General features: G+C 44.7%; 1 protein-coding gene across 3 annotated transcripts in view; it reads left to right on the top strand.

Moving 5' to 3' along the window:
• Positions 1 to 14,275, top strand: part of LOC140714318 (contactin-associated protein-like 5) — a 1,338,796-nt gene that overhangs the window by 221,952 nt on the left and 1,102,569 nt on the right. For all 3 annotated transcript variants that reach the window (XM_073025479.1, XM_073025472.1, XM_073025488.1), the window contains exon 3: positions 10,977 to 11,170. In XM_073025479.1, coding sequence (XP_072881580.1) covers positions 10,977 to 11,170 — 194 coding nt within the window. The remainder of the gene's footprint in view (positions 1 to 10,976; positions 11,171 to 14,275) is intronic.

Raw genomic sequence — 14,275 nt, 5'->3', positions numbered from 1 at the left:
GATGAGGCTTTCCTTTCCAGGACATGAGAGATGGCGTCCTTCCTCAAATAACAGGGTTTCCCTTCCTGCAGCATTGATTCTGCCTCCAGCCATATCTCCCACATTTACTGGACGTCTGCGCTCACCCCATCTTGCTGTTGGTTTGACCGTGATTAGACTTCCTCTTGTCCTCACCTACCATCCTATAAGTTCTCCGTCCACACAACATTCTCCACAACTTCCACCATCTTCACTGGGATCCTACCACCAAACACATCTTAACCTCCCCCTCCCAACTATCCACTTTCCACAGGGATCGCTCCCTCTGTGATTCCCTTGTCTACTCACCCCTCCCTCATGGGACTTCTTGCTACTCAACTCCTCCCTCACCTCCATTTAGGGCACAGAACTGTCCTTCCAAGTGAGGCAACACTTCACCTGCAAATCAGTTGAGGTTGCCTATTATCCGGTGTCCTTCTCGTACTGGGGAAACCTGATGTAGATTGGGGGACCACTCTGTTCAGCATTGCCACTCCGTCTGTGAAGAGGGGGTGGCACATGGTTAGCACATCACTTTACAGTAGACGAGACCAGTGCCTATCAGGAGTTTGTACATTCTCCCTGTGACCGCATGGGGTCAGTCTGGGTGATCCAGTTTCCTCAAGCAATCCAAAGAAGTACCAGTTGGTAGGTCATTTAGTCATTGTAAATTGTCCTGTGTTTAGGCTGGGATTCAAATGAGAGATTGCTGGGCCATAGGGCTCGAAGGGTTGTAAGAGACAATTCCACACTGTATCTTAATAAATTTTTTAAAATGTGGGATTTCCCTATGGCCAAACATTTTAATTTCTGTCCCCATTCCTGTTCTGACATGTTGGTCTATGGCCTCTTTTGCCTTGATGAGGCCACCCTCAGGGTAGAGGAACAACAATTTATATTCTGGCAACGCACACAAAATGCTGGTGGAACGCAGCAGGTCAGGCAGCATCTATAGGTAGGCTCCAACCTGATGCTATGAACATTGATTTTTCCTTCAGGCAATTTTTTTGCCTTTCCCTTCCCTCTTCTTCTATTCCCCACTCTGGCCTCATACCGCTTCTGCTCACCTGCCTATCACCTCCTGCTGATGCCCCTCCTTCTTCCCTTCCTCCCATGGTCCACTCTTCTCTCCTATCAGATCCTTCTTCTCCAGACATTTACCTTTTGCATCCACCTGGCTCCACCTATCAATTTCTAGCTGGTCCTTCTTCCCCTCACCCCACATCTTTATTCTGGCTTCTTCCCCCTTCCTTTCCAGTCCCGAGAAAGGGTCTCAGCCCTTAACATTGACTGTTTATTCATTTCCATAGATGCTGCCTGACCTGCTGAGTTCTTCCAGCATTTTGTGTGTGTTGCTCTGGCTTTCCAGCATCTGCAGAATCTCTTGTGTTTGTGTACACCAGATCTGTGTTGCTCTGGATTGCCACTGATCTCTGCAATAGACATGAACACTGGAGGAACTCAGCCCGGTGAGCCATCTAAAACTGAGTGACTTGTTAAGCAGCTCTCTGCATATCAGATGGAAGCCACTCTCTTCAGGCAATCTATAAATAACTTGTGATTTTACTATGTGTGTTATCAGTATTTTGTAATCATCAGTTACTACAGTAAATTATCGTTGTTCCAGATTAGCAATTAGTTAATACCAATTAGTTCATTTCACAGTTCTCATAAAGGGATTTGAATTGGGATAACGGATGCACCCATACTTTTCTGGATAACTAGTCTGGTAACCCCTATACCATTTGTATTGGTTTATTATTGTTCAAGAGGGTTCAAGAGACAGGAGAACAGAACAGCAGAGGTCTGATGTCTGTCGACAAGTGTGGCTTGCCTGGCAAATTGAAGTTGGGGTGCTTGCGGTACGGACTGATGCCATGGATAATGTGGCCACTAACAGTCTATGAAGTGGCAGTGTCCCATGTTGAGGCAATGGAACGGAAGATCAACAAGTATGTGAAGAAGTGGCTTGGAGTACCGAGCAGCCTCACTAATATTGCAATTCACAGTAACCAGACAAAGCTTACCATCCCAGTGCAATCCCTTATTGAAGAGGTCAAGGTAGTCAAGGTAGGATCATTCTTGATGCTTCGAGACTCAAAAGACCCTGTCATCGAGAACATCCAGCCGGATGTGAGATCAGGCAGGAAGTGGTCAGCCCGGGCAGCAGTGGATGAGGCAGAGTCTAGATTGAAGCATAAGGGGACGGTTGGGGCTACCCAGCTAGGCCACCAGGGACTTGGATGGACAACCCACAAGTGGTGGTAATCTTCTACAGGTAAGGAGCATCGTGAGCTTGTAACGCATGAAATATGAGAGGTAGAAGAGGAGAAGAGATTAGCTAAAGCAGCTGGCCTGACCAAACAAGGGGCTTTGACCTGGTAGGAAAGTGTTGAACAACGATATCTATCTTGGAATGTCCTGTGGCAGATGGAACCGCTCCGCATTCCTTTTCTATATAGAGCAGAGTACGACCTGCTCCCAACACCTGCCAACCTCAGCACCTGGTATGAAGATAAGTCAGACAGGTGTGCTGCTTGTGGCGAGAAGGGAACACTTCAATATATTTTGAGTGCATGCAGAGTCAATCTTTCCAGCGGCATGTACACTTGGTGACATAACAGCGTTCTCAAAGTTGTAACAGAACCGGTTGGGCAGACAGTACTGCAGCACAACTTATCTCATGCCCCATGCTGCACAGAACATCACATATCATTTGTGAGAGAAGGCTCCAAGTCAAGGGTGTACAGCACAGGCCCACAATCAAGCATACTTTCTTCAGCCAATGATTAGTGTGTCAAGGCCGACCTGGATGGGAAAGGCAGTTTCCCGGAGCAAATAGTTTTCACCACATTGCGTCCAGATATAATCGCATGGTCTGAAACCAGTAGAGAAGTGGTTATTGGTGAACTCACAGTCCCCTGGGAAGACAACATCGATGAAGCCCATGAGCGCAAGTTAACCAAGTATGCAGAATTAAGATCAGAGTGCAGAGATAGAGGGTGGAAGGTCTCATGCTTTCCATTCAAAGTAGGTTGCCGTGGCTTTATTGCGTTCACTTTCCAGAAGTGGCTGCGTGACCTTGGCTTTACTAGAAGAGAGATCAAGTCAACCAGCAGGGTTGTAGCTGAGGCAGCAGAGGCAGGATCATCATGGGTGTGGACCAATTACGTCCAGAGGGGCAGATAGTTGGACAGTGTATCCATCTTTTGTAAACCCATCAGTAGTTGTATACACACCTGCAGAGTAGACTATCTGTTGGATGGAAGCGACCAACAACTCTGATAGAAGCAGATGCCACGTTTTTAAGCTCACCAGTGGGAGGCGGTGCTTTAGCACTGCTGGCCCACCACCTCGAGGGAGTCTTGATCATAAGCGGGCCGAAACTCCTGAAGATAGGTGGCAGATCAACTGATGATCCCACTGATGACAGCACAGGACAGTTAACATCTTAGTCCTCATGTATTTTCAGTTCTTTTGTTCTGGACACCAGTGACTACCGGGAATAGTCCGGTGGCAGCGTGGAGAGACAGCGGACAGCCAGGAAAGACTAGCACCAGGGGTGTCGGAATTGGCAGTCCAGGCACCAGCTCAGAAGAGCACCCATTTCTTGAAGCTTCTAGTTTACATGGAGAAACATACCCTCGGGGTCCTCTAAGAGGGAGGGAGGAATAATGAACCCAACTGGACGGATACAGTTAATTACAGGGAACGACTACGACCAAGAGCTAGGAGAAGAGGCTCTGAGTGTCCAATGTGTTGGTGTGGGAAAGCGTTTTCCAGCATTAAAGGTTTACGAGTCCACCAAGCAAAGTTGAAGTGCACCGGATGTGGTGCAAAGCGGGGGGCAAACATAAGTGGAGATGTGGAGAAAGCGAACCAGCTGAACAACTTCTTCAATAGGCTCGACAGCACAATCTCACCCTCACTGCAGAACTCCACACCAGGCTTACTTCCCTCACAGGAAAATATCCACTCACAGGAGACCTGGCCCACGCCCAGGTTTACGGCTGCACAGGTGGAAGGTCAACTGAGGAAGATCTGTACCAGCAAGGCGGCTGGACCGGATGGAGTTTCCCCACGATTACTGAGGGCCTGTGCGACTGAACTGGGAGAACCACTACAGCGCATCTTCAACATGAGTCTAGATCAGAGAAGAGTACCCAGACAGTGGAAAACATCTTGTATTGTCCCGGTACCGAAGAAACCACAACCAAAGGAGTTGAATGACTTCAGACCTGTTGCCTTGACGTCGCACGTGATGAAGACCATGGAGCGGCTGATAATACAGAATCTGAGGCCACAAACCAGGCACGCCCGGGATCCGCTTCAGTTTGCGTATAAGGAGAAGGTGGGAGTGGAGGATGCTATCACGTATTTGCTGCACAAATCACTCTCTCACCTAGATGGGGTCAGTTGTGCTGTGAGGATTACATTCCTTAACTTCTCTAGTGCCTTTAACACCATCCAGCCCAAGATCTTAAAGCACAAACTAACGGAGATGGGAGTAGACTCTCACATGGTGGATTGGATAGTGGACTACTTGACAGATAGACCTCAGTATGTGCGGTTGGGAGACTGTAGGTCTGACACAGTGGTCAGCAGCACAGGAGCGCCACAGGGAACCGTACTCTCTCCGGTCCTGTTCACCCTGTACACATCTGACTTCCAATATAACTCGGAGTCCTGCCATGTGCAGAAGTTCGCTGATGACACGGCCATAGTGGGGTGTGTCAGGAATGGACAGGAGGAGGAGTATAGGAAACTGATACAGGACTTTGTGATATGGTGCAACTCAAACTACCTGCGTCTCAATGTCACCAAGACCAAGGAGATGGTGGTGGACTTTAGGAGATCTAGGCCTCATATGGAGCCAGTGATCATTAATGGAGAATGTGTGGAGCAGGTTAAGACCTACAAGTATCTGGGAGTACAGTTGGACGAGAAGCTAGACTGGACTGCCAACACAGATGCCTTGTGCAGGAAGGCACAGAGTCGACTGTACTTCCTTAGAAGGTTGGCGTCATTCAATGTCTGCAGTGAGATGCTGAAGATGTTCTATAGGTCAGTTGTTGAGAGCGCCCTCTTCTTTGTGGTGGCGTGTTGGGGAGGAAGCATTAAGAAGAAGGACGCCTCACGTCTTAATAAGCTGATTAGGAAGGCGGGCTCTGTCGTGGGCAAAGTACTGGAGAGTTTAACATCGGTAGCTGAGCGAAGGGCGCTGAGTAGGCTACGGTCAATTATGGAAAACCCTGAACATCCTCTACATAGCACCATCCAGAGACAGAGAAGCAGTTTCAGCGACAGGTTACTGTCGATGCAATGCTCCTCAGACAGGATGAAGAGGTCAATACTCCCCAATGCCATTAGGCTTTACAATTCAACTGCCAGGACTTAAGAACTTTTTTTTAAAGCTATTATTAATGCTTTTTGAGTTAGTGATTTAGATGCATATCATATTATTACTGAGTTAAGTATTGTATGTAATGAGTTTTTGCTACAACAAGTGTATGGGACATTGGAAAAAATATTGAATTTCCCCATGGGGATGAATAAAGTATCTATCTATCTATCTATCTATCTATTCCATCCCAGTGGATGAAGATGAAATTACTTCACCAAGCACAGAAGATGTGGTCTTTTCAACCACTGATTCACAAGCCACAGCGATTCGCTCTGGACAGAGTCATCATACTCCAGGTCAGACGAGAGATAACCCAGACCACAGTACCCAGGTAGATCCTTCGCATGATGGCGGTGGTGAGGAGGTAGAGAAGAAGAGGAAGGTCAAGTGGCCAGCAATGGCAGATCAGAAGGCTTGGCGTGTGTTTGATGAGGATATCAGTATGATGCTGGAGAACACTCTCAGGGGAACATCAAAGAGAAAGTCGAAAGTGATGGGCGATATGATTTACGACGTTGGAAAGTACAGGTTTGGTTTGGTTGAGTTGAAGAAAGCAAAGCTTACACAGCAACCAAGCAGGCACCAGAAGGAGATTAGTAGGTTGAGGAGAGAGCTTAGATCGTTGAGGCAGTGGTGGAAGGTAGCAAGTGAGGGTGACAAGCCAGGGCTTGCTGATCTCCGAGAGCAGTTTCGAATAAAGTTAGCATCACTCCGTCGTGCAGAGTCACAACATAAAAAGAGAAAGAAGAGAGAGAAGGCTGGAAAGGCATTCTTTGAGAACCCTCACCAGTTCACAAAGAGATTGTTTGAACAAAATAAGAGCAGGCAGCTTAACATCTCTCAACAAGAACTTGAGGATCACCTGGCCAGCACTTACTCTAACAAACAGCGGGAGGCTCCTTTGCCTGACATTTCTGGGCTTGTGAAGCCTACCGAGCCAGGACTGAAGTTCGATCTGTCAGAACCCAAACTGGCAGATGTCGAGTGGTTCATCAAAAAGACAAGGTCAGGTTCAGTGCCAGGACCTAATGGAGTGCTGTATAAGGTGTTCAAGAAGTGTGAAGAGCTGAGGAAATACTTGTGGAGATTGTTAAAGGTGGTGTGGAGACAAGGTGTTGTTCCGTTGTCATGGAGTGAGGCTGAAGGAGTATACATCCCGAAGGAAAAGATTTCTATTACATTGAATCAGTTCCGACCAATTTCACTCCTGAATGTAGAGGGGAAGATCATGTTTGGCATTCTAGCAGAAAGAATATCTTCATTTTTGATAGAGAATGGATTGCAGAAGGCAGGAATATCAGGCTTCCCGGGATGCCTTGAACATACTAGTATGATATGGCATACCATCCAGGAGTCGAAAATGTTGGGAAGAAATTTGGCTGTAGTTTGGCTTGATCTTACAAATGCGTATGGTTCCGTTCCCCATGTCCTGATTGAGTTTGCGATGGAATTCCTATGGATTCCTGCTAAGGTGAGGAACTTCATTATGCAGTACTACAGCGATTTCCGGATGAGATTTTCCACTCAGCAGCTTACAACTAGGTGGCTGAGCTTGGATGTTGGTATCCCAATGGGATTTGCGATTTCACACATCCTTTTTGTGTTATCCATGGAGGTCATTGTGAGGGCTGCAGAATCAGTGGGACCAGGTGTCGCACTTGATGGCAGAGGGGAGTTACCACCAATACAAACGTTCGTGGATGATCTCACCCTTTTGGGTCCTAGCACTGAGGCAGTGGAAAGTGTACTATCTAGACTCGAGGAGCCAATGGATTGTGGAAGAATGAAGTTCAAGACCAAGAAGTCAAGGAGCCATGTTCTTAGGAGAGGAAAGCTGGTTGACTTTCATTTCACCCTTTGTGGAGAGGAGATTCCATCCATTCAGGACCAACCAGTTAAGAACCTCGGGCGATGGTACACAGAGGAGCTGAGAGACACCAAGAGGGTTCAAGAGACAGGAGAACAGATCAGCAGAGGTCTGATGTCTGTCGACAAGTGTGGCTTGCCTGGCAAGTTGAAGTTGTGGTGCTTGCAGTACGGACTGATGCCACGGATAATGTGGCCACTAACAGTCTATGAAGTGGCAGTGTCCCATGTTGAGGCAATGGAACGGAAGATCAACAAGTATGTGAAGAAGTGGCTTGGAGTACCGAGCAGCCTCACTAATATTGCAATCCACAGTAGCCAGACAAAGCTTACCATCCCAGTGCAATCCCTTGTTGAAGAGGTCAAGGTAGCCAAGGTAAGATCATTCTTGATGCTTTGAGACTCAAAAGACCCTGTCATCAAGAACACCCAGCCGGATGTGAGATCAGGCAGGAAGTGGTCAGCCTGGGCAGCAGTGGATGAGGCAGAGTCTAGATTGAAGCATAAGGGGACGGTTGGGGCTACCCAGCTAGGCCACCAGGGACTTGGATGGACAACCCACAAGTGGTGTTCATCTTCTACAGGTAAGGAGCATCTTGAGCTTGTAACGCATGAAATACAAGAAGTAGAAGAGGAGAAGAGATTAGCTAAAGCAGCTGGCCTGACCAAATAAGGGGCTTGGACCTGGTGGGAAAGTGCTGAACAATGACATCTATCTTGGAATGTCCTGTGGCAGATGGAACCGCTCCGCATTTCTTTTCTATATAGAGCAGAGTACAACCTGCTCCCAACACTTGCCAACCTCAGCACCTGGTATGAAGATAAGACAGACAGGTGTGCTGCTTGTGGTGAGAAGGGAACAGTTCAGCATATTTTGAGTGCATGCAGAGTCAATCTTTCCAGCGGAATGTACACTTGGAGACATAACAACGTTCTCAAAGTTGTAACAGAAGTGGTTGAGCAGACAGTACTGCAGCACAACTTATCTCATGCCTCACGCTGCACCAGAACATCACATATCATTTGTGAAAGAAGGCTCCAAGTCAAGGGTGTACAGCACAGGCCCACGATCAAGCATACTTTCTTCAGCCAATGATTAGTGTGTCAAGGCCGACCTGGATGGGAAAGGCAGTTTCCTGGAGCAAATAGTTTTCACCACATTGCGTCCAGATATAATCGCATGGTCTGACACCAGTAGAGGAGTGGTTATTGGTGAACTCACAGTCCCCTGGGAAGACAACATCGATGAAGCCCATGAGCGCAAGTTAACCAAGTATGCAGAATTAAGATCAGAGTGCAGAGATAGAGGGTGGAAGGTCTCATGCTATCCATTCGAAGTAGGGTGCTGTGGCTTTATTGCATTCACTTTCCAGAAGTGGCTGTGTGACCTTGGCTTTACTAGAAGAGAGATCAAGTCAACCAGCAGGGCTGTAGCTGAGGCAGCAGAGGCAGGATCATCATGGGTGTGGACCAAGTAGGTTCAGAGGGGCAGATAGTCGGACAGTGTATCCACCTTTCGTAATCTCTTCAGTAGTTGCATAGACACCTGAAGAGTAGACTATCTGTTGGACGGAAGCGACCAACAACTCTGATAGAAGCAGATGCCACATTTTTAAGCTCACCAGTGGGAGGCGGTGCTTTAGCACTGCTGGCCCACCACCTCGAGGTGATCATAAGCGGGCCGAAACTCCTGAAGACAGGTGGCAGATCAACTGATGATCCCACTGATGATAGCACAGGACAGTTAACATCTTAGTCCATGTGTATTTTCAATTCTTCTTGTCGCATGTACCAAGACACAGTGAGAAGCTTGTTTTGTGCACTATTCATGCAGATTAAATCATTACACAGTGCATTGAGGTAGAACAAAGTAAAACAGTAACAATGCAAGGTAAAGTGTAAAAGCTTCTGAGAAAGTGTGGTGCAGGTAAGGGCAGAGTAAGATTAAAACAAGGTAGATTGTGAGGTCAGGATTCCATCTTAACATACAAGAGTCTACTAACAGTGGGATAAAATCTGTTTTTGAGCCTGGGTGTGCGTACTTTCAGGCTCTTGTATCTTCTAACGATGGGAGAGAGTAGAAGAGGGAATAGCCAATGTGGGTGGGGTCATTGATAAGTTGCCTGCTCTACTAAGGCAGCAAGTATAGTGAGTCCACGGAGGGGAGCTGGTCCCTGTGATGGAGATGTTGCTATACCGAGTCTTGATACATTTAAGCAGAATGCTTTCTATGGTGCATCGACAAATATTGGTAACATTGGTTGGACCAAGACAGTCTGTTGATCGCATCTAGGAACTTGACTCTCTCAATCCTCTCAATTTCAATGTGGTTGACGTGGAAAGGAGCATTTTCACTTTCTTCTGTTTTGAAGTCAATGGGCAGTTCTTCTATTGACGTTGAGGGAAGCTTGTTGTCATGACACCATGTTACTAAGTCCTTTATCCTGTACTCTGACTTATCATTACCTGAGATGAGACCCACTACAGTAGTATTATCAACAAACTTGTAGATAGAATTACAGCAGAATCTGGCCATGCTATACAGTTATGAATGTACAGGGAGCAGAGTAGGGGCTGAGGATACAGCATCATGTAGCATTAGTGTTCAGAATAATCATGGCAGATGTGTTGCTGCCTGTCCTTACTGACTGTGGTGTGTTGGTCAGGAAGTCAAGAATCCAGTTGCAGAGGAAGGCATTGACCTTGGGTCTGGAGTTTGGTGAAACGTTTACTTGGAAAAGTAGCATTGAACTGTAGTTAATAAACAATAGTCTGATGAAGGTATCTTTACTATTCAGATGTTCCAGAGATGAGTACAGTGCCAGGGTAATGGCATCTGCTGTCAACCTGTTTTCGTAGTAGCAAATTGCAATGAGTCAAAGTTGTCTAGAATGCAGGAGTTAATGTGTGCCATGACCAGACCCTCAAATTATTTCATCAACCATCAACATTGAACTCTGGAGAATATTAGTGAAACAATAACTAGAAGAGATTCTGCAGATGCTGGAAATCCAGAGCAACACCCACAAGACACTGGATGAACTCAACAGGTCGGGCAGCATCTATGGAAAGCAATAAGCAGATGACGTTTTGTGCCAAGGTGCTTCGTCAGGACTCTATGAGGAGGAATCTCATTAGCCAGAGGGTGGTGAATGTATGGAATTCATTGCCATAGACAGCTGTGGAGCCAAGTCATTGGGTATATTTAAAGCAGAGGTTGACAGGTTCTTGATTAGTCAGGGTGTCAATGGTTATGTGGGAAAGGTAGGAGAATGGGCTTGAGAAGGATAATAAATCAGACATGATGGAATGGCGGTGCAGACTTGATAAGCCAAATGGTGATTTCTGCTCTTATGTCAAATAAATGAGTGCAACGATAATGTAAACATGTAATCAAAAATATTCCTTGTAAGTCACACACATTTCCGATATGGATATATATCTTTAAACTTCCGTAATATTTGGGTCAATATCCTGCAATTCTGTAAAACCATTATGGTACTGTAATGGCATGATGGCCAGCACATTAAAGTAAAGAAGGTGAAGCCAAATATAACATTCTGTAAGCTGTAACATCACTGCCTTATGATCAGAAGAAATCCACTCACCATATCTCATGGCTAGATGTTAAATGATTTGCAGAGAGATAGATTTTCATTTGACCCTCAATAACTTTGTTTCTTTGAAGGTGCTGGTGGATGGTCGCCTTTGGAATCTAACAAATACCAGTGGTTGCAGATGGATCTCGGTGACAGGACGGAGGTCACTGCAGTAGCTACTCAAGGCCGCTATGGGAGTTCGGACTGGGTGACACGCTACCAGTTGATGTTTAGTGATATGGGAAGGAATTGGAAGCAGTATCGTCAGGAAGACAGCATTTGGGTAGGGGACTTAATTCAATAACATAAATCATTAATTATTGTAAAGTGAATTGAATATTTAATTTAGTGTTTTCAAGCACTTGAACCCCTGATTGGTCTTGTGTACAATATTTACACACCATCATGTTTCCAGCGTTGTTTTGAAATCCTGCTTCTCCCCAAAGATCTGCAGAGTAACATGAGAGTTGACAATATGGCTTAGCCTTCAAATTTCCGCATGGTACTCCTACTTTTGAGATAGAACTGAGTTTTGTAATGCTGCACTGATAGTGCCTTGCAAGCACTCCATCAGAGGATTGAGTTATTTTTAAAAAAATGATGAATCATATTCAATTGTAATTCATTGAATGGCTTCTAAATGTCACTTAGCTTTGAATGACATTCTTAGTGCTAGGTACTGAAGTGTGGAATTGCTGTTCCAAGTTCAGATTCTATTTGATTTATTTTATTTTACTGAGAGGTTTTATTCTGTGTAATGTATTGAAGTTCACACCTGATCAGTGGTGCTAAACAGCCTGTATTGTTATGAACTTTTGTAGTAGTGCAGCAGTTAATTAATCAGAGACCTGGACTAATAATCCAGAGATCCAGGTTCAAATCCCACTATGCCAGCTGTGGAATTTAAATCTGGTTAGCAGACAAGTGTGTGGAAAGAATAACAAGGTGCTGTTGGAATACAATCACAATAGCATCAATGGGTTATTATTAAAGCTTGCATTCTTCATTATTGTCCTTCAGCAGTAAAATTTGGCCATTCCATGCATACCAATGGGTTGGTATTAAAACATATGTGGTGCATTATTGCCCTTTAGTAAGTTAATCATCCTTACATGATCTGATTCACATTTGACTATAGACTCTAACATGTTAGATTTGATTATTTTTAATCGATCTAAGATGTTTGTCACCATTACCTTCTCAAAGGGCAATAATAATGGAAGTAAATGCAGGCAGATTCCAAACGCTTGAATGAATATTAATAAAAAAGTCTAAGTAGAGTAGAGCACACAGCTGCTGTTATATAACGTGCTTAGCACTACTAAATAAAGGTGAATTTCCAGCAAGGACTCTACATTACATGCAAAACTGTGAGACCGTTATTGTCAACATGCGTGCACCCATCACATCAAGCATACCTTCTTTTATACTTATCACAATAAGAATGCTTTCTTTTATACCTTGAGTTCAGAATCTACTTCTTTAAAATGTAATCAGTTGGTGGCAATATATAAGTAATATATTATTTTTAAGGACAGGCTTGCCTTACATTTCAATCAGCAGATCTGTGCCTCAGTTATTGGACCCATGAAGTTAGATGTAAACCAAAATGACTCCAATTCAGTTTTCAATTCATTCAGCTTCTTCTCATCTGTCATCAGATTTCTGAATGGAAAATGAACCCATAAACACTTCCTTTCTATCTTTTTTCTCTCTTTTTGTATTACTTAATTTAATTTATATGTTTTAATTGTATTTTATTGTATTATGTATTGCACTATAGTACTGCCACGAAACAACACATTTCAGAACATGTGACAGTGATACTAACTGGTCCTGATCCCGATGAGAGGAGCATGGCCTGGGTGGTGTGGGTCTTTGACAATGGAAACCATCTGTAGCTTTATTAGCTTGGAACAGTTTCTAGTGACTATTGCTTCTCAGTCAACATTTTATTAGGTTCATGTCCCATTCCAGAGTAGTGCTGAACTTGAACTTCCTCACAAAATGCTGGAGGAACTATTCATCTCCCTCCATTGATGCTGGAGACCTGTTGAGCTCCTTCAGCATTTTGTGTGTTGCTCTGGATTTCCAGCTTCGGCAGAATCTCTTGTGTCTGAGTGAAAACTTGAAAAAAGGAAGTTCAACGTCATAACATTTGACTACCTCTTTTCCTGAAATATGTATCCCTCAGAGCCCCAACATCCAGTCTCAATTGCATTTCTCTGTAACTTCTCCCTATACCAGCCCTTGTCCACAGCAGCCTTTTGTCCGTGGGTTTAATGTCAAACCATTAGAATCAGAATCAGAATCCGATTTAATATCACTGGCATGTGTCATGAAATCTGTTGTTTTGTGGCAGCAGTACATTGCAATACATAATAAAAATCATAAATTACAATAAGAAGGTATCTATAAATTAAATAATGCAAAGTGAGAAAGGAAAATAGTGAGATAGTGCTCATGGGGTCATTGTCCATTCAGAAATCTGATGGCAAGGGGGAAGAAGTTGATCCTGAAATGAATGTTGAACATGTGCATTCAGTCTCCTGTACCTCCTCCTTGACGGTAGCAATGAGTAGAGGACATGCCCGGGGTCATGGGGGTTCTCAATGACACCTGCCACCTTTCTGAGGAACTGGCTACTAATTGAAAGCATTAGATACAAAACACAAAGTAAATGCAATCATGTTAAATCATTTGGAAGACTGGTCAGCATCTGAAAGATGAAATTCTTAAGGAGAATCTGAGGGAGGTGCGAGTGTGGAACAAGCGGCCAGTTGAAGTGATGCATGTGGGTTTGATTATAACATTTGAGAGAAGTCTGGAAAGAAAGATGGATGAGCATGGTCCGGAGGCCTGTGTTCTGGGTGCATGCAGGTAGGACAAAGCAGGAGGTTAGCCTGGCACGCAAAGGCTCATTTTGTCTGCTGTTACACTCAGCCTCTGATGTGCTATATAGTCAAATTAAGGAACCCAATTTCCCCAAATTCATTATGACGAGAAGCTGCTGAATGTTTTTCCTCGTCCCTCTGCAAGAACAATGACAAAGTGACCATGTCTCTAGCACGGACTAATGATCTGTGAGTTCCAAGTTTAATCTGGAATAACAAATATGGTAATGTTGACCATGAAACCAAGTTGTGATTAAAGCTGCACTCATTGTCTTCAGGAGAAGACATCTGCTGCCTTTACCAGAATGGCCTGTACATGATTGACAACAACATAGTGGCTTACTGGAATACCGCCGGATTGCCCTGTGAAACATTCAACGGCACTTCATGACAAGCAAGTTTTGTGCGAAAGTTTAAAAAGGTCCCTCAACTTAAAGGGGATTAAAAACAAACTGGTATGGGTGTCAAATGATGCGTGGGCATACTCCTGGTGT

Source organism: Hemitrygon akajei, chromosome 2 (assembly GCF_048418815.1).
Source record: "Hemitrygon akajei chromosome 2, sHemAka1.3, whole genome shotgun sequence".
NCBI classification, from domain to species: domain Eukaryota; kingdom Metazoa; phylum Chordata; class Chondrichthyes; order Myliobatiformes; family Dasyatidae; genus Hemitrygon; species Hemitrygon akajei.
Note: the sequence above shows the minus strand (reverse complement) of the source record. Positions and strands in the feature narration are given on the sequence as shown.